Raw genomic sequence first — 22,014 nt, 5'->3', positions numbered from 1 at the left:
CCCAAGCCACTTCTCCCCCATCTCTCATCTCCTCCCACCTTCACTTCAGGCTTCTCAACTGTATCATCTGTTTTGTTTTTTTTAATTTCATCTCTTTATCTTATTCTTCCATCACCATATCCCAGCCCTCCTTCTCTAGTCTCTCCCACCCAGCTCTCTTCCTTGTCTTACTTGCTCTCTCCTCTTTATTTAACCCCTCCCAGCCTTTCATTTCTGTCTTCAGACTCTCAGTAGGCCCCCTCTTTCTGTCTTCTCTCCCTCCCCTGTGCTGCCTTCCTGTCTCCAGCCCTCTCCTTCCTTGCCCTCATCTTTCCCTCCCTCCCTGTGCCCTCCTCTCTCCCTTTCTCCTTGCTGCCCTCTTTCTCTCTTCCCTGTCCATCCCATGTCCTCCTCTCTCTTCTCACTCTCTTCTGCCTCTTCTGTCCCTTCCTTTTTCCCCTGTTGCCCCTTTCCTCATGTCCCCGTGTGTGTATATATCTCTCCATCCCTATCCTTCTTTCCCTCCATGCCTCTTCTGTGTGTCTCCCTCCCATACTTCATCCTTCCCTCCATACCCCTCCGTTTGTCTCTCCCCTCCCATGCCCCTCCATGAGTGTATATCCCCTTCCCTGTGCCCATCCTTCTCTCCATGCCTCCTCTGTGTCTCTCTCCCCACTCTGTACCCTCTCTCTCTCTCTTTCTACTTTCTCCCCCTTTTGTGCCTGTGTCTGTCTCCTGTGCCTCACTTCAAAAGCTTTCTCGAATCTCGGCCCAGTGTACAGTGAAAGAGGGGGACAGGTCCTAGTGGGCCCTTGCTGCTAGAGATCTGCGGAGCCAAAGGGAGCTGGGTGCTGTGCCCTTCCTCCTCACCCCCATGCCATCCATTCCCAGCACAGGAAAGGAAGGGACACCCTGCCCTGCCTCCCTCCAACCAGGAAGTGCTGTCGGGAAGAGGAGGAGCCACCTGGCACAATCCAGATTTTCAGTGTCTGGTCAGTACTTCTGATTGGACACTGTGCAGCCTGAGTAAAAAGAAAAAAAATGAGCTGTCCAATCAAAAAAACCAGGCAATTGGCAACCCAAGCATAAGTAGCCTTTTGAAACTAGCCCCAGGGTGCATGTACATAAAATAGTCTCAGAACACGATAGCTGCGTTCTGGGCTGGAGAGAGGGGGGCAGAGCTGGGGCAGGATCAGGATTTATGCGCATACTCTCAATTTTCAAAAGCAGGGGTGTTAAAGTATGCATGGTGTAACTTTCGCACTTATGCCCCCATTCGTACCCAGCACAACTTGCACATTTTAAAAAGTGGGCTTTTGCACATAAGTTTTCTTTGAAAATTCAGGCTAAAGCAGACTTTAGCCCACACGGGCTACTAAAAATGACTCGCAGAGTAATTAAAATATGAAGGGGAAGGAAAGAAATTACAAATAATAACAGTGAAATTGCTGGTCCTTGGTTGTATTACGTTTCTGCCTGGAGGCAGGATACATATTTTGCTACTTTAGTAGCTGCTGTTTCTCCTGCTCTGGCAGGATTATACAGAGTTTTTCCCACATCTTCTTACATGGGAATTAGTTGATTTTCTCTGGCAGCTTCAGGAAATGTGCATCTCTGATCTCTGTATTTTGCACAGCACAAGAGGAAATGCATTTCTGTGTCTGTTTCTCCAGTGTTGCACTGCATACAGAGTCTGGCTTTTTGCGGGTTTCCAGGTCAGTTTTCATCCACATATTTCTGTTTCAAGTCTGTGATCACTTAAGGGTGGATTCTAAACTGCCCGCGTGCGTAAAATCCGGCCTTTATTCGCCTGGCCAGGCCTTGTGTGCGCCAGGCGAATTTTTCCAAGAGGCCTGGCCAGGCGCGTAAAGGCCAGTACGCGCTCAAGTGCTGGGTTTCCTGGAAGGGGCGGGGTGGGCAGGGGGCAGGCCGGGACAGTGCCATTGTTCGCTGTCCCGAAGACTCGGCTGGTGCACACAACTTACTTCAGCTTGGGAGCTGAAGTAAGATGTCAAACAAAAGATAAAAAAGAAAAAAGGTAGAGTTAAGGGGGTGGGGAGGAGAGGGGAAGAGGGAGGGAGTATGGGTGGAGGTAGGAACTGGAGAAGGCCTGAATGCGTCAAAACATGGAAATTGCAAAATTCCCCTCCCCCTTGCGCGCTCCGCCCGCACATACGTGCACGGATTATAAAATCCGGTGCGCATGGCCCACGGATTTTCCACCATGCGCGCATGTTCTGTTTTTCAATCTGCACCTTCTGATAGGAAGTGTACTGTTGCTCTAGGGCACTTTGCAATATTTGCATTGTTGCCTTTTTATAGCCAGATTGTAGCTGCTTAAGTTCGGGGTGTTAGCACTGATTTGTAGGGGTGTGCAGAGAAAAGAAATAGTTTTTGTTTTTTTCTTTTTGTTTTGTTATAGTGCGCACTAAAATCTATTTAAGGAGCACTATTTAGATTTAATGTACCTTGATTTTTTTTTTAGGATGCACTAAAAAATTAGTGTGTACTTATGAAAACATAAAGAAACAGCAGCGCATCCTATTGGCTTGGTATGGTAGGTTTGCTACATAGGTGCCAAGTGTGGGTTTCTTCAGGGTTTTGTGTTACCTCAGAATGCTAGGTAATGGAGGGAGTTTGTGTCACTGTTACTGAGATTCTTTTTGGTATAAATGGGTTGAAAGAGAACGCTTGGTGAAGAATGTACTATGACTTTGAGCTGGTTTTCATAGGACTTGGCACCATCTACTGGAAAATAATGAGTATTGCATGGTATTTAACAGCCTTAACCTTAAAACAGCTCTCTCTACAAGCAGTTTCCTCAAAATGTAAACTTGCCTATTTCTTTTCTTTATTGCTTCCTAGTTTGATCTTATTTCTAGGTCTCCTTTCTTTATCCCCTAAGAAATAAAGATCAGCAAACAAGTTGTAGGCAATACCTTTTTGTTAGACTAACTTAATACATTTCTAACTAGCTTTCGAGGGCTACACTCCCTTCCTTGGGTCAAAGCAAAATGAATAGGTTAATACAAAGGATGATGTTGCTCAAATATCCAAGTAAATCCTTTTTTTTTCTAATCAACTATTTTCACACATTTTGCGGAACAAAAAGCATGCATGACCCTCTCCCGCCCCAAGTCATTTTGAAAAATGTCCTCCTCTAGGATGTTGTGTATTAAGGCAGTGTGGGTCTGAACCCTGTCCTCAAGGATAACTGGATTTGAGGATATCCAGAATGAATATGCATGAGACAAGCATGGAAACTGGAAAAGCTCAATAAGGCCCACTAAATCACTACACTCCCATCTTCTTGTAGCTGAAATTCATAAAAATGGATACTCCCGTCCCTTTGCTACTGAATTTTGCACTATAGCCCTGCCTATAAAACTGCAAAGCACCGTCCCTTCAAATCAAACTGCAGCGTATTGATGCTCCCCTTACCCATGTGAGCTATTACAATTTTATGCTATAGCTATCTTGGTATAATAATGTGCCTATGTAATTGCCTATTAATGAGTAGTTTACTGTTGCCTCCCACCCAAATTATTAACAATGTTATTGCTGCTCTGCAATGATTTTGTAAGGTTGTGCATGAAAGACTTTGGGGCCAAGATTGAATATTTAAATGAGGAGTCACGCTGCCAAGGAGGCGCCGGGGACAAATGTGCGCCCCTAGAGCCTCCTTGGCAGTGGGCGCCCAGGAGAGGTGGCTGTCATGTGGCTGTCAGTGGGTTAGGAAAACGGACGTTCAATTCTACAAGCATCCCTTTTCCTAACCTGTGCACAGCCACGAGTTAGGAAAATGGATGCTCATTAATTGAGCATCTCTTTTTCTAACCTAACCATGGCACAGTTTTTTAAAAAAATCTTTTGGTTCCTCTGACTTAATACCACCACGAGATTAAGTCGAAGGATGTACAGAAAAGCAGTATTTTCTGCTTTTCTGTACACTTTTTTGGGCTGGTTGGATGCACATTTGTTTTTTGGATCTGGGAATAATAGCCTCATCAACATCCATTTGCATATGATAAGCGCTAGCTTTGCAGTGAGTTGGACGTGCGTTTTGGATGCGCTCGGCTGGGCGCACTGTTTTGCATCGGCCCCTTTGAAAGTAATTTCTAGACTCCTTTGAACTTTCTGGCTGGAAAGGCACGAAACAAGCAAACAATGCCAATGAGACACTTTTGCATACAAAGTGCATGCACATATATCTTAAGAATATTCATGGAACATTTTGGAAAACAAGATAGGCTGAGTGTTCCTTGAGGACCGGTTTGAGAGACCCATAATATTAAGGAACAGGGAGGGGAGGGTGAAACAGCATCGAGCTCCGGCTGCCCAGAGCATTTAACAGCTGGTCAAAAAGTCAGTTGCAGGTGTAACCCCACTCCGGTGGGCCTATCCTGCCCGGGTGGAGCCATAAAAGTATGTATTTCTCTTCGGGGCTGGAACCTCTCACTGCCTAACTCTTTTTCAAGTTCCCTCTCGCTCCCAGGGCTGGATCCTTTATAGGTAAGGGGGGGGGGGGTGGGAGATATACTTCCAGGGCCCACTGTGGCAGGGGTGATCCTTTTACACATTCTTGTTTGCCCTTTTTGCTCCCCGTGAGGAGGGATACGTTTTCCTTTCAACACTGTAGATGCTGTGAGTACCAGAAATAAGAAACAGGAGACTTGGGTAGAGTGTTCAATATCAGTATCTTTACCGTGCGATGAGTAGTCGGATGGAGAAAGGTAAAATTCAAGTTAACCCTTTTAGTCTCCACAGGTGACCGTTACAGTTCTCTCTTATTTTATCTGTGCAAGGGTCTCTTTACTTGGGTCTAGAGGCAAGGGAAACGCTCACCATCCAGGGCTTGAGTTAATGAGGGACCCAGGTTGTCAGGGATATAAAAAAAAAAAAAAAAAATAAATAAATAAATCTCCTTATTGGGATGGAAATGACCCCTTCCATCTAGCCAAAAATATTTTACCCAGTCTCTGAACCAGATTTTCAATTATCTCTCTTCCCCGGGCAAAGACTCCGAAGGGGGATCCTTAGATGTAACTCAAATTTAGTAGTACTCACAGTTTTCCTCAGTCCTTCTTGATCGCACTCATTTCACTGATCCCAGATTGAGAAGGGATCCTGGAACACGCCACTTTCAATGTTCCTTACCAGGGCAGGAAGAAGGGGCAGCAAAACTCTCTCTCCCAGATCTTCTAACAAAATATCATAGTCCCAAAAAACTGATAGTGGCATTGGAATTGTTGCTTGCAGCGGGTAACCACCACTTCAGGGGGCAGGTCTTCCCTATACCTGGGTGTCTAAAACATGGGATTCCCCAAACCCCAATTTCAAGAAGGCCCAGATGTCTCACAAGACTCCTACCACAAAAATTACAAAACCCCAAAAACAACCCAGAGGGGAAATCCCAACCAGCCAGTAAGTGGACTAGCAGAGGAAATGCCTCCCGACCCTGATCAGGATCATCAAACAGGGCTTGCCTAGCTCCTCTGACTGGGCCTGAAAAATCAACTTAAGCAAAGGCTCCTGCTTCCTCCCAACTTCAATTCAACTCTGCACAGCCTCCTGAGCTCTTTGTAGAGTGCTGCTATATAGACTCTCAGGGGGACATCCATTCCAGCCCCCTCAAAGGGACGGGCTGCATTTGAATGGTATCCTTCCCCTCACACTAACTTGCACTCTATAAGCTGAACTAAAGTCTCACTCAGGTCTTAATGGTAGGGTCTGCTACATAGACATTGCAGATTCATGTGATGGAAAGGTCCACCATAGGCAGCAGAAGGAAACCTTTATAATCCAGTGGTTTACACATCTGTGTGTCCCCCTCCCCCACTTATAGTGAACCTTCATTTGTGGACATCTGCTTCATTCATTGTTATGGTTGGCACAGTGTTCACTGTTTTTAGTACCTTTTTTCTACTGCATTTTATAACTGCAGAGAATAAAGTTTAAGTAAATTTAGGTCATACTGTGGTCCAGCTCAGCTTGACCGCTATTCACGTTTCTTGTTCGCTGGCAGCGGCAGGTGCAGGTGGCATTCAGGAGAGACAGGACGATAGCCACTGCTGCCTCAAGAGTGGCTCAGAGGGCCACAGCCTCGGAACAGATTCCTCCCCAGCAGCGACTCGATGCACTCCAGTTGCCTGGGGCGGGGGGGGGGAGACTACGTTCAGACCAGTTCTGGGGTTTTCAGCTTGCATCCTAGTGCATTTTGCTACTAGCAAGTACTGCTTCTTCCGCTGAAGCTGAAGCCTACCGGTAGCAAAAGGCATCAAGGAGGAGGGGGAGGTCTAACCCACCCGATCTGTTCCTCCAGACGAGAGGATCAGGTCTTCCCATATCTCTGCTAGGTTTGGGGGCTTTCGCTCGGCCCCCTCCCGTCCAGCGGCTCCCGCTGCTGCCAGTGATGTCACGATGACCTCAAACAGGAAGTGTGGAGCAGGCCGAGAGAAACAGGAAGAGAGCCGGGGAGAAGGAGTCAGCCCTGTGCGTGCGTCCCGGGATCTCAGCATGTGAAGCCCCGAGCTGCTGGCGGTCCCCCAGTCACGAGGGAAGCGGGCGGCGACTCTCCGGGTAAGACAGCGGACTCATCGGCAGCAAGGATGGCGCCTATCATTGTAAAGCAGCAATAATCTTCCCGCTTGTAGGCATTACAGCACGAACGGTAGGGCGCAGTTCAGCGTTTCCTGTAATTTGTGTGTTTTTTTCAAAACAGATTTTGAGCAACAACACTAATGTCCTGTACCGTGGTTTAAAAAATGCCCGAAGTTAACTTGGGGGAGGGGAAGAAATCCCTCGTTTGATATTCTCCGAAGGCAGATAATCTCTATATTCTGCACCTGTCCCTTTCGTCTTTCTTGTTCCCCCCTCCATGCAACTTGCCCCCTGCAAATCTTCACCCCCTCTGGACCCATTCTATAACTTCCCTTGCCTCCCTTTGGCCTCTGAACTCTGCCCCCACTCTCATCCCTGGAGTAGCTGGAGCCAGTCCTTGCTGCTCCCACTAGCTCTGAAGGTACAAGGCGCCTAAATTTGTTCTTACTCTTTGTGAAACTGACATGCTGGTCAGTGAAAGGTATTGGCGCGTGTTTCAAAAGCAGTAAGGGCGGTGGGTGTCACCTCCTGCTAGAGTGGTGGTCGGGAACGAAAAGGGTGGACGTTTGCTGCTCTAGGAGGGAGAGGGTATTGAAAAGCTGTGGGCAGAGGGAGAGAGCAACTATAGGTGAAAGAAGAAACAAGGATGCAGAAGGAGAGTTCCAGTCACTTGGAGAGGAAGACAGGATAGCTTCTGGTGGCCAAGGTGTATGCATCTCACAGTTTTGTGATAGGTAGTCTGCACTCTCCTTCTGTCCGCAGATGGCTCCAGGACAGGAAAAATTTGGCTCCTGCTCATCAGCCTGAAAACTCATCTAATGCAGGAAAGTGGTTTTGTTGTAACCTTGTCCTTTACAATGCAATTATTGCATGCCACTCGTGCAATAGGTGCCTTCTGTTGGCTTGAAAGCAGGAATGTTTGAAGTCTCTAGAGGATCATGACAGGTGAGAGTTGGGCATGCAAAATAAATGTAAGCAAGTCCTACATTTTATGCTTGTTTTTGTGGCAATAATTAAAATAGGAAAGAAAATACACTGAAACTGTATATGATCTGTATTGTACCAAGTGAATATCTATTCCAAATTTAAAATTATCAAATTTCTCCCAAGCAGCCTAAATAATTATTGTGTATTTGCTGTACAACAGTGTGAGAACATGTTTATGGGTTGACATCCTCCTGGGAGCACTCTATTCTTAGGCTTATTTACTGTCTTATTCTCCCACAAGGGGACCCAAAGTGGTTTATTGTATTTGATTTATATTCTGCTTTTTTTGGCAGCTAAGTGGATTACATTCAGGTACTGTAGTTATTTCCCTGTCCTAAAATGATTTATAATCTAAGTTTGTACCTGAGGCAACGGAGGGTAAAATGACTTGCCCAAGGTCACAAAGAGCAACAGTGGGACTTGAATCCTGGTTTCCCTGGTTTGTAGCCCGCTGCTCTAACCACTAGGCCTCTCCTCCATCATATGAGATTAACTACATCAATACAGCACAGTATAACGCATACAAAATAGTGTAAGCAATCCCAAATGCAGCCCTCACTCTCACTAGGGAGGGTATAAGGCACATCACACAACTCCAAAGTTACACATCCTCCCAATTTCATTATACTAAATAACAACAGCATAATATAAAAAAATAGATAATAAAACAAATAGTAACAGCTCAGGAAATATAATAAAACACATTTTAAAGCTTCTCTGTACCTCAAAAAGTATATTTTTCCAGATGTGTTTACATGTAAAGAAATGTGGAAGGATTGGTATCTTCTGTAGACAGGAGAGTATTTTGTTACTTTTGGGAAATATATAAGCAAAGATATATATATATATATATATATATATATATATCAATCACTCTGGGCTTTAGATTTTGTCTTGATGCCATTATATTTATATATATATATTTATATATATATATATATAGAGAGAGAGAGAGAGATCAAATGATGGCAACTTCTCCCATCCTTCTCCCCCCCCCCCCCCCATAGCCTGCTCTGCAGTTTTCAAAGCCTGTTTTCTTTACTGCAGTGTGAAAAAGCTTTTCAAGAAGGCCTGACCTTTTTAAGAACTGTCAGTATTTGCTCTGGCACGGGGAAAGAAAGGCTCCTGCTGCAGCCCAGTGAATGGCAAGAAGTAGTTGCCAAATTAAGCTCGCAGAGAAGTGTGGGGAGGGGGGGGGTGAAGGGTTCCATTCTCACAGAGAAGTTGGGGGGGGGGGGGGAGGGTTCCATCCTCTTAGAGAAGTGGGGGGGAGGAGGAGGGTTCCATCCTCATAGAGAAGGGGGGGGGAGAAAGGGTTCCATCCTCCTGGAGATTTTTCCTTCTTGAGAACTCCTTCCCTTTTTAGACTACAGCATCACTCTGGGCTTTAGATTTTGTCTTGATTTCATTAAAAGTTTAGTGCAGACACAGTAAGAACAAGTAGATCAGTGGGCACTACAGGGACCTCATAGGTTTAATCCTCCCGGTTTGAAATGGTTTTGTATCCATAGTCGGGTCAGATGCAGGGCTGGAAAATCCTGGGAGCCTGGGAATCTGGTGCCTAAAATTCAGAAAAGCAAAAAATAAAAGTAAAAGAAAATAATCCTTTTTGAAAAAAAAAACAAAAAACTAAACTAAACTAGAAAAGAGAGCAAAATAAGAAAAAAGCCAAATAAATAAGCAAAATTGTAACAAAAAAAAAAAAAGCAGCGGAAAAACCCAGTAAAAGGGTAAAGAGACAATTTTTTGTCCTGGCTCCTAAGTTTCCTAAATGTACTTCCACCTCTGCAGATGGAAAGGCATTAACTTCAGGGGGAAAGAAGGTACAAGTCTTGGGGATTGGGAGAGGGTGTAGAAAGGATGTGATGAGGGGCTTTCTTGGGGTGGGAGGGAAGTCAGTCATAGGGGAAGGAGGCAGAGAGTGACCTGGGTGAGGAGAAATCGAGTGTGAGGTTCAAGCAATAAGAGGGCGAGAGCTGGGCAGGGTTCTTCAGCCAGGAGGAGGGTGAGAGGCCTTATGTTGGGGCAAATTGTGCACAAAAATTAAAATTTAAAAAAAGTCTGCATCTTTTAATAATGTTTTCTGAATTGTATTAGAAATTAACTCTTACTCAAAACAGTGATTGCTTTACTATCTGAAGAAATTCAAGTTTTCAGAATTTAGCTAAATTTTAACATATTGTGCGCAGAGTCCCCCCCCAGGAGCCACTCTTCACCTATAAACTAGAAAGAATGCTAATTCACCAGTTCAGAACCAGACGCCATATCTGTTCTCATTGTTGCGCTGTTGGCTACAATTGTGTGGCATTATTATTTTTTTTTTAATCTTCCCGTTCGCTTAACCTGTGGGGGTTATCTGTTAGGCAGTTGGAAGAAGGTAGGGCTCGTTGGAGCGCTGGTCTTCTTTCAACATAACCAGTTAGGTAACACATTCAGAGATTTGTGCCACTTGGCACAGAGGATGGGAGTGTGTGCATATTTTGTAACTAGGGTTTCATTTATTTAAGAACATTTCTAGATCATCCTCCCTATCAAAAACTGACTGCCCAAAGCAGTGTATAGAGTAGAAAAAAATACCTCAGACCAACAAGGCAATCACAGGAGACTTATGCAAGAATGGCCTCTGAGACTATGATGATCTTTTGCACGGTCACGTCTGGTTCGTCTGTATATTTTTATGTACTGAAATTTAATCTTCAATGGGAAACATTCACATAGAGCAGGTCATGGAAAGGGAGCACTGTGTTAGCTCACCAGAAATGAAAATGTGTAAAAAGAAAAAGACAGGATAACTGGATGCAAACTGTATCTTAATTAGATTAACAAATGCTTGAGATTGTAACATTTTACAAACAGTAAAGTCCTTAATCAGACAATGCTATATGACAATTGCCAAGGAAGTGACCTCACTAGGATTAAAAGATTGTGTCTTAAAACATTGATTTAGGCTACCACCTCCTAAGAACATAAGATATGCCATACTGGGTCAGACCAACAGTGGCCAATCCAAGTCCAAGAACCTGGCATTATCCAAACATTAGATAAATCACAAGCTACTATTGCATATTAAATTCTGTAATAGCAGTTTATGGATTTTTCCTCTAGGAACTTATCCAAACCTTTTTTAAACCCAGTTACACTAACTGCCGTAACCACATCCTCTGGCAATGAATTCCAGAGCTTAACTATGCGCTGGGTGAAAAATAATTTTCTTTGATTTGTTTTAAATGAGCTACTTGCTAACTTCATGGACTGCCCCCTGGTCCTTCTATTATCTGAGAGAGTAAATATCCGATTTACATTAACTTGTTCAAGTCCTTTCATTATTTTGTAGACTTCTATCATATCCCCCCTCAGCCGTCTCTTCTCCAGACTGAACAGCCCTAATTTCTTTAGCCTTTCCTCATAGGGCAGCCGTTCCATGCCCCCTATCATTTTGGTTGCCCTTCTTTGCTCTTTCTCCAGTGCAGCTAAATCCTTTTTGAGATGCGGTGACCAGATTTGTACACAGTATTTAAGATGTGGTCTCACCATGGAGCGATACAGAGGCATTATGACATCCTCCATTTTATTTGCCTTTCCCTTCCTAATAATTCCTATCATTCTATTTGCTTTTTTGATCACCACAGCACACTGAGCTGGCGATTTCAATGTATTATCCACTATGATGCCCAGATCTTTTTCCTGGGTGATAGCTCCAAATATAGAACCTAACATCATGTAACTACAGCAAGGGTTATTTTTCTCTATATGCATCAACTTGCCCTTGTTCACATTAAATTTCATCTGCCATTTGTCTCGCAAGGTCCTCCTGTAATGTATCACAGTTTGCTTGAGATTTAATTACTCTGCATAACTTTGCATCATTCGCAAATCTGATCACCTCACTTGTCATACTGCTTTCCAGATCATTTATAAATATATCGAAAAGCACGGGTCCAAGTACAGATCCCTGAGGCACTCCACTGTTTACCTTTTTCTACTGTGAAAACAGAGCATTTAATCTTACTCTCTGTTTCCTGTCTTTTCCACAAAAGGACATTGCCTCCAATCCTATGACTTTTTAGTTTTCTTATTTCATAGTCGAACTCCTTCTGAAAATCCAAATACACCACATCTATTGGTTCATCTTTGTCCACATGTTTATTCATCCCTTCAAAAAAATGTAGGAGATCTGTGAGGCAAGACTTCCCTTGGGTAAAACCATGTTGGCTGTGTCCCATCAAACCATATCTATCTAAATGTTTTGTGATTTTATTCTTTATAACAGTTTCCATGAATTTTCCAGGCACTGAAGTCAGGCTCTCCGGTCTATAGTTTCCCAGATCACCCCTGGATCCCTTTTTAAATATAGGGGTTATATTGGCCATTTTCCAATCTTCAGGGGAGGTGGCTTGTTGGGGGGGGGTATTGTTTCAGACACATTCAGAGGTATCCATTGTAAAATTGACCTCATTAAAGAATATTTTACCTTTTATAAGTGAGGAAAGAAGTTGATTTGTACTACTGTGCCCACTTTTTCTGGGTGCACGTACATCAATGTACACATGCCCTTCCCGGCTATTTAAAACTCGCATAGCTCCTGCTCGGGCCACTTACGAATGTAAATGGCTGTTTTTGCTCGCGCAAGGCTTTTAAAATCTACCTTTAACTGTTTAATTCAGGAATAAGGTTTTCAAACAAGGAATGTGTGCAAAGCCTGGCACTAGCATATTTGCACACATTAGAATCTTATTGCATTGGGGCCTGAGTGTTAGGGGTAGGGTTGGTTCATCTATTTTACTTCCTGCTAACGTAACATTTTAAATTTCTGCTGCAGCACCTTTAGCCTAGGACTGTCTATGAAGGGTATGTCAGAACTTGCCTCTTCTCTGCTTTCACACCTTCATCAGAAAGTTGAAATTCTAAAGCAAGGTACTGCCCAGACTTGAACTGGATTCTAATGCAGGTGTAAGATGTATATGTGATTCTTTGGACTCTGATGTGTGCTGTATTGCTTTCTCTCTTGGGTTATAGGGCCAGGTTTTCTTATATATATGGACTAATGTGATTTACCAATTTTTTTGTTTTTTACAGCATGCAAGCAACTGAGAGGGATGTCACCACTATGGATGGTATGACTGGGCAAGAAGGTAGCCCAACAATGGCAGATCCACAGATGGATCCTCCTCCGAGCTCTAGCAAAACTCAAGCCTTTGACCTCTTTAACTTGGTTGTATCCTATAAAAGACTTCTACTTTACCTGGAGCCTCTCACTGATGCTTGGGAAGGAATTAAATACCTGCTCAGGTAAATACACATCCTAGCAAGGATTCTCTTGTTTGCAGGTTTTGCACCAGTTTTCAAACTTTTGGTTGGTAAGCCTCAGTCCAATTGCAGTAAACTGTTGTTGAATGGAAAAAAAAACACTCTGACTCCATGCAGCAGCTTTTTAAATTAGCCTCAACTGTGCCTCCCAGTTATTAGACTAGTTCTCTATGCTATCTTTACCCTAATTGATTCTCTGCCAAAGCTCTGCAAACTACATTTCCCAGCAGCCCTGCATTTCCTGTTCCTTCTGGCTTTCCAGTCCCCTAGCCAACTGAGGTTTCCTTTTCTTTTCCCTTTGAAGCAGTGTTTTCCATGGACCTCCCTTCAGAGCTCCTGCTTCTTTCTGGAATCTTTAACTGTTCTTTTTCTCCAGGCTGTTTCATTGCACTGCCCTTTATCTGGGACGTCAGTGTGGATTGCAACAAAATGTGACAAAATAAAAAAACAACCCATCCAATCCATATCCCCCCCCCATAACAATCAAAACTACAGAAATACGACCATAAATAACTTCCCCTGGGCCCCATCCTAAACCCATACCCACCCCTTCGACTCCGTGCACTCACAGTAACCAGACATTAACCTATATCTTCTCATTGCAACTTGCCTCCCCTTAGCCCTTGCCAAACACCTGCTGAAACAACAACTCGGTTTTTGTGTGGAAGCAGACATTTTATAAAGTTGGTTGATGTAAGTGCGTATCTCACGTATGAAGAAATGTCTGTGTGTTTGTTTATTTATTTAGAACATTTATATACCGACATTCAAATGAATATCACATTGGTTTACAGACAACTGGGGGTAATAACATAACAGAGAGAGTGGAAAATAATAGTTACATCTAACAGGGATATTGAGAGGAACGGGGGAGAAGGAGAAAAAGGTCAGGGAGGCCTAGAGAGAGAGCAGTAGAATATAGAAGGAGGATACAGTAATTATAGATACAGTAATTATAAATTAATTTACAGTAATTGTTACAAGGCTATATGGTCAAGAGTATGGGAGGATTAAGTAAATGCTTGTTTGAACAGCCAGGTTTTTAACTTTCTTTTGAAGGTTATTGTACAATGTTCTTGGTGTAGATCAGATGGCATCAAGTTCCATAAAATTGGACCAGCTAAGGACAGGGCTCGTTCTCTGGTAGAGGTGAGCTGGGTAAGTTTGTGAGAAGGAGTTGACAGGGTACCTAAGCAAGCAGATCTGGTTGGTCTACTGGAGGTATTGTAATGGAGTGAATCATTGAGCCAATGAATCACTTTATCGTGCAGGGCTTTGTGGATAATTGTTAGGCTTTTATGAAGGATTCTAGCTGGGATTGGGAGCCAGTGGAGATCTCTCAGGACTGGGGTGATGTGGTCTGATCTGCGTGAGTTGGTGAGGATTCTAGCTGCTGCATTTTGCAGCATTTGAAGCGGTTTGATTGCGATTGAGGGCAAGCCCAAGCGTAGGGCATTGCAGTAGTCGATCTTTGTGAATAGGGTGGCTTGGAGGACTGTCCGGAAGTCGTTGTGATGTAGTAGGGGTCATAATTTCTTCAGTATATGTAGTTTATAGAAGCAATCCTTCGCTGTGTTATTAATGTGTTTTTGAAGGTTGAGGTGGTTAACCAGGGTGACCCCTAGATCTCTGACATGTTGTGAGGAGGAGTGGGGGGGGGGGGGAAGGGGGGTTGTGGCAGACTGGGGAGATAAAAAGTAGTTCTGTTTTTGCGGTGTTGAGGGCAAGGTTGAGGTTGGTGAGAAGACTGTTAATTGAAATGAGGCATTTATCCCAGGTTTTGAGGGCATTAGTCACGGAGTCGGTGACAGGGATGAGTATCTGAACGTCGTCCGCATAGACGTAGTGTGTAAGACCAAGGTCTGTTTACTTCTAAACATTAGTTAGCCAAGACCTCTAACAATGGACTCGGCACACGTGTTACATGAAGTGTATGCAAACCCTGTTTATAAAATACATAAATACTTCTAATCCCCTCCCTCCCCCCCACACCGAGCCTTTGTGCGGCAGCAACAGTACGTACGTACACCACCCTTCTGAAACTGTGCTTGCCGTGCAGAGGCTACTTACTTGCATATATGCCAATTTACACAGGGTTTGCTTACAAATCCTTGTGTTTAGCCTGATTGCTGATATGCACCCTTATCAGGGGCTGCCAATCTGTAACCGAATTTGGAGTTTGGTTGGTCAAGGGGAAAGAACCTCAGATCATGTCACACCAGTCCTCCACTGGAGCAAAGAGTGCAATTCAAGATACACTTAAAAACTATCGCACGTATCTGTTGAGGGATTCCAGGATACTTGGCAGGGGGTACTGCAACATTATGTGACACCGTGAGACCTAAGATTGTCACAAGCGTTGCTGGCAGCCCCAGAGTATCCTGTAGTAAAACGGCTTGGCCCAAGGAAAGGTGCTTTTAAATGTTTTGGCCCTAATTTAGCAAACGCTGCTCCGCTGGAGGTTAGAGTAGAGATGAACTGCTTGCAGTTTTGGAAAAGGGTAAAAATGTAGTTGTGCACATGTTACAGTTTATTTAAAGTGTAACACTGTGTGTATAAACTATGCGGATCCCTGCGCTGAAAAAATGTGCGTGTACTGAAATATACGCATGTGCTTTCAGGGCGGTGTAGTGCAGTATTTTTTATAAACTGTGTGTATAAACCTCTCGGCTTTAGGTGCCCCTACTTATGCATGTGTGTAATGAATTATGCAAACTATTGAAAATTACCTTCTATATGTACAGTAAAATATAACCCTCTATTACAAAAGTGACCTAAGCAAACGAAAAGAAGTAAAAAAAGTAGAGCATTCTGTGCCCAGTGGAGTTGGTAGTTTAAACCACCTGTAGGACATAGGAATGTTTCCCAGAACATTATCTCTAAATAAAAGTATGTTCCCTGTAGTACCCAGATCAGTCCAGACAGCTGGGTTATGCCTCCCTTCCAGCAGGTGGAGTCAGAGAACAAACTGAAAGGCACCCCCTGATAACCCAGTGTGCCATCTGCGGTCCCTCGGTATTTCTCTGACTCCAGCAGGTGGACGACAGCATAACCTGCGGTCCTGGTCTTACTAAATTAATTTTTATTGAATCTTTATATTTTTTATGTGGCCTAATGACTAGATCAACAGTGTAGTGAGTATAAAAAAAAAGGGGGGGACTTAGTGTTTTTGCTAGGAGTTTGGATTATCCTTTTTACTCACAGTACACGGTTCCCTCTCAGTGCAGGCGTAGCTGAGCCTTGTAGGCTTTCAGCGTATTTACCTGGAGAGCCAGTGGCAGCCCGGTGAGTAGGGGAGATTTACCGATGGGCCGGTCCCTCTCCCCTACGTGGCAGAGAAGTTTCATTCCTCTGCATTCAGGGACGCTCCATTCCCCTGCTCGTTAAAAAAAAAAAAATGAGACAGCCTGCTTCCTTTCCGGGCCTCCAGAAGGGGAGGACTCCTATCTGGGCAGTTAATTTTTTTCGCGGTGCTGTCTGCCATGCCGCGAGGAGTGCAGTGCTCCGTGTGTGGAGAGTCGGCTGCCCGACTCTCCCGTGATGGATTGTGCTCCTGCTGCTTGCCGGGGGGTGAGGGCTCTTCTCATTTGCCTCTGCCAGGCAGCAGATCTATCCCGCGGCCGCGGGGGGTTGCCAAACGGGGACTTGAGGTGCCTGGTCAGTCGTCCCGTTCCCGCGAAGCGTGGGAACAGCGGCCATTTTGAATAATTCCCCCGCAGAGGATAGTTAGGGCTCCGGGGGAGGAGACTTCCCTCTGCGTTTAAGTCCAGTACCGCCCCCCCCCCGATGATGTATCTGAGCATCTGCCTCCTCCCCCCTCCCTCTGCTCCGGAGGGGGCCTTAAAGCAGCAGCACCCTTTTTCATCGCAATTTGTGCTGCCTCGGCCGGTCTCTGACCAAGGGCCACTGCCAGATCTGGCGGCTGACCCCACACCCCTGGACCCCCTTCAAGATCTGGGCGATCGCATGGGCGATGACGTGGATTCCGCCGCGCTGGTGGAAGGGGATGATCCGCGGGTGCTTCACTTGTTTAGGAGGGAGGAGCTGGATCCTCTCATTCCACATGTGTTGACGGAGCTGGATTTGCCAGTTCCACAGTCAGGGACGGATCGACACCCGGAGGATCCGGTCTTATCCGGTCTTCACGCTCTCCCTCGATCCTTTCCATTCCACCCGAGCCACTTGCAGCTCATGACTCGAGAGTGGGATGTTCCGGAAGCCACTCTTCACGTTAGCAGAGCAATGGAAAAGCTCTACCCGCTTCCAGACGAAGGTTTGGAAGAATCTACACTCCTTGCAACTACATAGTTCTGTCCGTTGGGACCTTTTGTTATTAGTTTTTGGTCCAGTCATTGGCTGTTAAATTGTTCAATGGTTAAGTTGAGTTTTCTTTCTGATTGGATATTCATTATACTGAGGGACCGCAGATGGCACACTGGGTTATCAAGGGGTGCCTTTTCAGTTTGTTCTCCGACTCCACCTGCTGGAAGGGAGGCATAACCCAGCTGTCTGGACTGATCCGTGGTGCTACAGGAACGAAAATTAGCAGGTAAGAACCAATTTTCCTATTACATAGCCTCTTTGTAAGGCTCTCATATAAGTAAACTATTTATACCACTATAAGAGGGGCTAGGTTTTGGGAAGCAGTTTCACATGCACAGTCAGAGGTACGAACAGCACAGTAGGTAGCGGTGTAGATTTTATGTGATTTAGAGTGATGAAAGGTACACAGAGATGAGATTTGTACATTGTACTCTGGATCTAACTTGGTAGCAGCTAGGTAGAGAGTGCATTAAGCTAGGTTGAGAGTACATTGTACAAATCTTGACTTTTTATACCTTTTATCACTCCAAATCACACACAATCTTCATTGATGGTAACTGTGCTGTTCCATCTTCTGCCTGTGCCTGTAAAACTGCCCCCCAAAACCTCATCTTGAATTCAGAATGGCCCCTCTTACAGTGGTATAAAACGTTGACTAATATGTGTGGCTCCTCAGAGGCTCTCTCTCCCTCTTCTCCTCCCTCCCCCCTCCCTGCCATAACGCCAGGAAAAAAGGTACAGTTATTTCCAGCGTTTAAATCCCACGCATGTTGCATGCAACATTGTCGCCCTCCTTTTCATTTACTCCGCCCAAATTCCTCCCATACGCCACCCTAAGTTTCTAATATTTGCATACGCATCTCGTGATGCCTTATTTGTCACATGTGTTAGGGCCCTAACGCGATTTGAAAAATGATCCCCTTGGATTGTGAGCCCTCTGGTGATGGGGAAAATATCTGCAGTACCTGAATGTAATCCGCTCTGCAGTGCAGACTATAAATTAAATAAATGAATACACATTGCTAAATAATTGATCATAGCAATATTCCTTTCTTTGTAGGTGGCAGATGCCCATGTGCTCTCTCTTGACCTGCTTTACCCTTAATTTCCTGTTGCTCACCCTACATAAAGGTAAGGAAACAGTTCCAGTATAAGTTGAGATGGATTACTGTACCGGCCGGCTGGCTGGCTGACTGGGTATGGGGGAGGAAGATACAATGAACAGCATTTTGATAGGTAGGTGGTGAGGTGAACAGATGGTTCACTAACCAAATTCATGGATTACTAGTGAGATGGGCACGCTAACTGCCTGACTACCTTCATGAAGGAATATGCGGAGAGAGACAGACTGGGTCACTTGAAACTTGTGGATGCAATAAGGTTGCAAGTTTTGTGTTTTTCAGGCTTGTTTTGTAAAATCTAATTTTTTTTTTGCATTCATTATTCTAATTTTCTGGCATCCCAAACATAGAAACTAAATAGACAATTGAGGTGATTGCGATCGTGGACTGGATGAAGCAAGGTGGATTAATTCCAACCCTATAAAAGAGAGATTTTGAAATAAATGAGCCTAAACAAATGTGCACAATTTAAATTAAAACTGTGTGCAGTTTTCTTGTGTTGTCTGAATGGAGAGAGCAGTAAATGGATTGGTACGTGACAGTGTATGGAGAGCTGCGTTGCTAGTTCTGTGGTAATCTCATGGTCCGGTAGCCCAGCAGATGAACAGGTGGATGGGAATGTGGAGAAGCGATACACTGGGTGGAATAAGCAGATGGTTATGAATGGCTGGAAAAGTATGCAGCTAGAAAGATAGACCTCAGCTGGAATGAAGAGGAGATGGATAGGCAGTTATTTAAATGCTTGAATAAACAGATCGCTGAATAGTTCTCCCAGCTTCTCTCCTGTTAACCCGCCCTCAGGGGAACTCCAGTTCTCCCAAAAGGCTCTTCGTTCCTCCCCTCCCTGACTGGCCAGAAGATTGTCCTGCACCAGATTCTGCGCTTTCGGCTGCAGTGCACTGCGAGTTGGGAACCAGCTACCCACCAACCCTCCAACTGGAGCCAAGCTACTTTTTCCCCCTGTAGAACTCCTTCTTCAGCTCTAACTACCTGAACTGCCGATGAGGGACTGTTATGCACAACAGGGACACGACTGGGTCTTGAACTATTCACAAACGGGTTTCCCTTGCTGGATTCCAGAGCTGCTGTAAGCTGGTCAAATGCCTTTATTCATTTACATTTATTGCAATCCGCCTTGAGGCCGGCTTTGAGAAAAAGGCGGAATATGAAGCGTCCTTAAATAACTACTCTTGATTGAGGGTCATTGTCAAGGCTTGTTCTGCAGAAAAAGGCCCTCCTCCCTCCGCTGGTATTTTTACCTGCAGGGGAAAGGAGTGGTTTCGTGGGAGGGTGGAGCCGGTCAGCCACCTGGGAGGAGTTTTTTGAAAGTTCTGCAGGTGCCTTAAGCTGCATTTTTTGTCTCTGCTGCAAAGTAGGCGCAAAGTCCTGGAGTACAAATGTGCCCTTGGCACAGCTGGCCCTTGAATTTTCAAAGGGAAACTCTTCAGGGAATTTTTCTTAGAAAATATACTCATCCCCATGGGCTTGCCAGCTCCACAGGAGGGGGGGGGGGGTTCAAAATTGTCTCTTTAAGGGAGTCATTTTGTAACATTGTGCATAAATTATATCAAAGGAGACTTTTCACTTGAGCACGTGAGTTTGCTTTGATAATGATCCCACCAGATCTGCCCGCACACAATTGCACCTTACTATAACCTCTGCACAAATTGTCCTGGAAGCTATTTGCTTGCACTTCTTTAAAATCCCAAAATATGCACATCAGTGTAAACCCTTTCCCAGCTTCACCCCCTCAGGAACACCTCTGCTCAGTCCGGTTAAACTTAACACGCCATCAGGGCATGCACATGTAATTTAAACCGCATATCGGGCAGGCAGTTTTTAAAAAGCCCGTTTTCCGCAGGTGAAGCAACGTACCCTGGGTAATTTCCAAAAGTGTTTCCGCTGGTAAAATAGTGCTTTGCCTGCGGAAATGGCTTGTTATAAAATAGCTCGCCCAATGTGCGGGTAAACCTGCGTGCGCATGTCCTGTGTGCACTTAAGATTCTCCAGACTTGAGCGGAGGCGATCCCAGGAGAGGCGCGGACCTTGAACGCGTGCCTTTTCAGTTTTGAAAAGTTTATGTGTAAATTTGCAGGAAGATTTTTTTTTTTTTTTGCTTTTTCCCTCCCTGCACATGGATTAGCATCTGTAAGTGTGTGCGAGTTGTTTTAGTGGGATAACTTTCAAAGCCAATATATGCACGGAGGTTTGCTCTGAAAAGCGGTGTAACTTATGCACATGTTTGCTGCTGGAAAATTACCCCCTGCTTGGATTAGTTACCCCCTATCGACACCAGTACAGGATAAAGTAAAAGAATGCTGGTGACGACAGGAGGCAACCCACTGAATAGATAACTGGAGCGATGGACAGATGAAAAGGGGACGAAATAGTCAGATGGAGAACATGGGTAATGGGTGATAAATTCAAGCCACGTTGCCAAAATGTATGTTTATGCTGACAGGCTGAATAACTGAACTGTCAGTTAAAATTTCAGATGGATATGGGTCAGTGGATTATTGGACTTGTTCTGGGCTGTAAATAAATGCTTAACACGGCAGCTAAAAGAGAAACGTCATTTATTGGGATATCGCAGGAGAGTGCAGAGCCCTTCTAGGAGCAGTCTCGGAGAACGCTAGTGACACCATAGGATAGGTCACTGCCTCTAATTTGCACCCCAGTGAATTAGCTACTTAGTTAAGGTTGACATTATAATTTTATCTCATATTATGCTAATGAGAGAGGATTCTTGTAAGTCAGGTGAATTCTTGTAAATTGAGCCCAGAAGGCAAAAACAAAACTCTGTGCTGACCCTTAATATACTTTTTGGCCTTTTTACGTATTTTTTTTTAGCATTTCTGCAACTTTGGTTATTCCTACAAGTCTAATCAGTGTAATATGTACTGTCAGCATGTAAGATGAGCCTAGAGCTCAGATAGGATGCAGGCACTGACCCTTGGAACATTTCAGCATTTCCAAGTACTTTTTCTACAGCATTAGTCTTCTCCAGACGTTCCTTTAGTATATATAAGACACAATACAGAAGAGTAATGACTTATGCTGTGGCTTGCATTTGCCTTGCATCTCTGCCACTTCACTGCTCTGAGACTTACCTTTCACAGGTGTATTTTTCATAAGAACCCCGCGGAGCACCCTTACGGACCGGTAAATCACTTTGCTTGCTGTCGGATTTATGTTTTAGGTGCTTGGTTCACTGTGGGTGCCCTTTGCATCGCTGTGCCTGCCCTCCTGGGTTATCTTCAGGAGATCTCTCAAGAGCACCTTTCTGAACCAGAGCTGACCAGAAGGAAATACCACAGCGTCCGCCGAGAAGACCTTCAGAAAGTTAAACTCTCCCGCCAGGAAGCTGTAGCTGAGGTCAAAAGTTTGTAAGTGCTCAATAAGACTTTTTTTTCCTGAAACATAGGCTGAAATACACGTTAATGGCTACGTGTCAGAACGTTACATGAAGGTGACAGCAGATTGGATTGATATGCTGAACCATTGTGCTCAAAATATATCCTGCTTCATGGGGGGTGGAATCTGGGGTTGGGTTAAGTTTGGGAATTTGTGAGATGATCTACACAAGGATGTAGAGAATCCTTGTTCTCCTTCTTCAGCCTAATTCAAAGCCACCTTCTAAATACACCTGGGGCCATTTTCCTTTCCTACTGCAGGGCTAGCCTTGCGTTTTCTTTCT

At 44.6% G+C, this 22,014-nt stretch overlaps 1 protein-coding gene across 1 annotated transcript in view; it reads left to right on the top strand.

Moving 5' to 3' along the window:
• Positions 1–6,412: 6,412 nt before the first annotated feature.
• ZFYVE27 (zinc finger FYVE-type containing 27) overlaps positions 6,413–22,014 on the top strand; it is a gene marked incomplete at its 3' end in the record, with an annotated part of 105,354 nt that continues 89,752 nt past the window's right edge. Inside the window, 4 exon segments of the mRNA XM_029586160.1 lie at positions 6,413–6,649; positions 12,643–12,855; positions 18,257–18,327; positions 21,517–21,703. Of these exon segments, the coding sequence (XP_029442020.1) occupies positions 12,644–12,855; positions 18,257–18,327; positions 21,517–21,703 (470 nt within the window).

Source organism: Rhinatrema bivittatum, unplaced genomic scaffold (assembly GCF_901001135.1).
Source record: "Rhinatrema bivittatum unplaced genomic scaffold, aRhiBiv1.1, whole genome shotgun sequence".
NCBI lineage: Eukaryota > Metazoa > Chordata > Amphibia > Gymnophiona > Rhinatrematidae > Rhinatrema > Rhinatrema bivittatum.
Note: the sequence above shows the minus strand (reverse complement) of the source record. Positions and strands in the feature narration are given on the sequence as shown.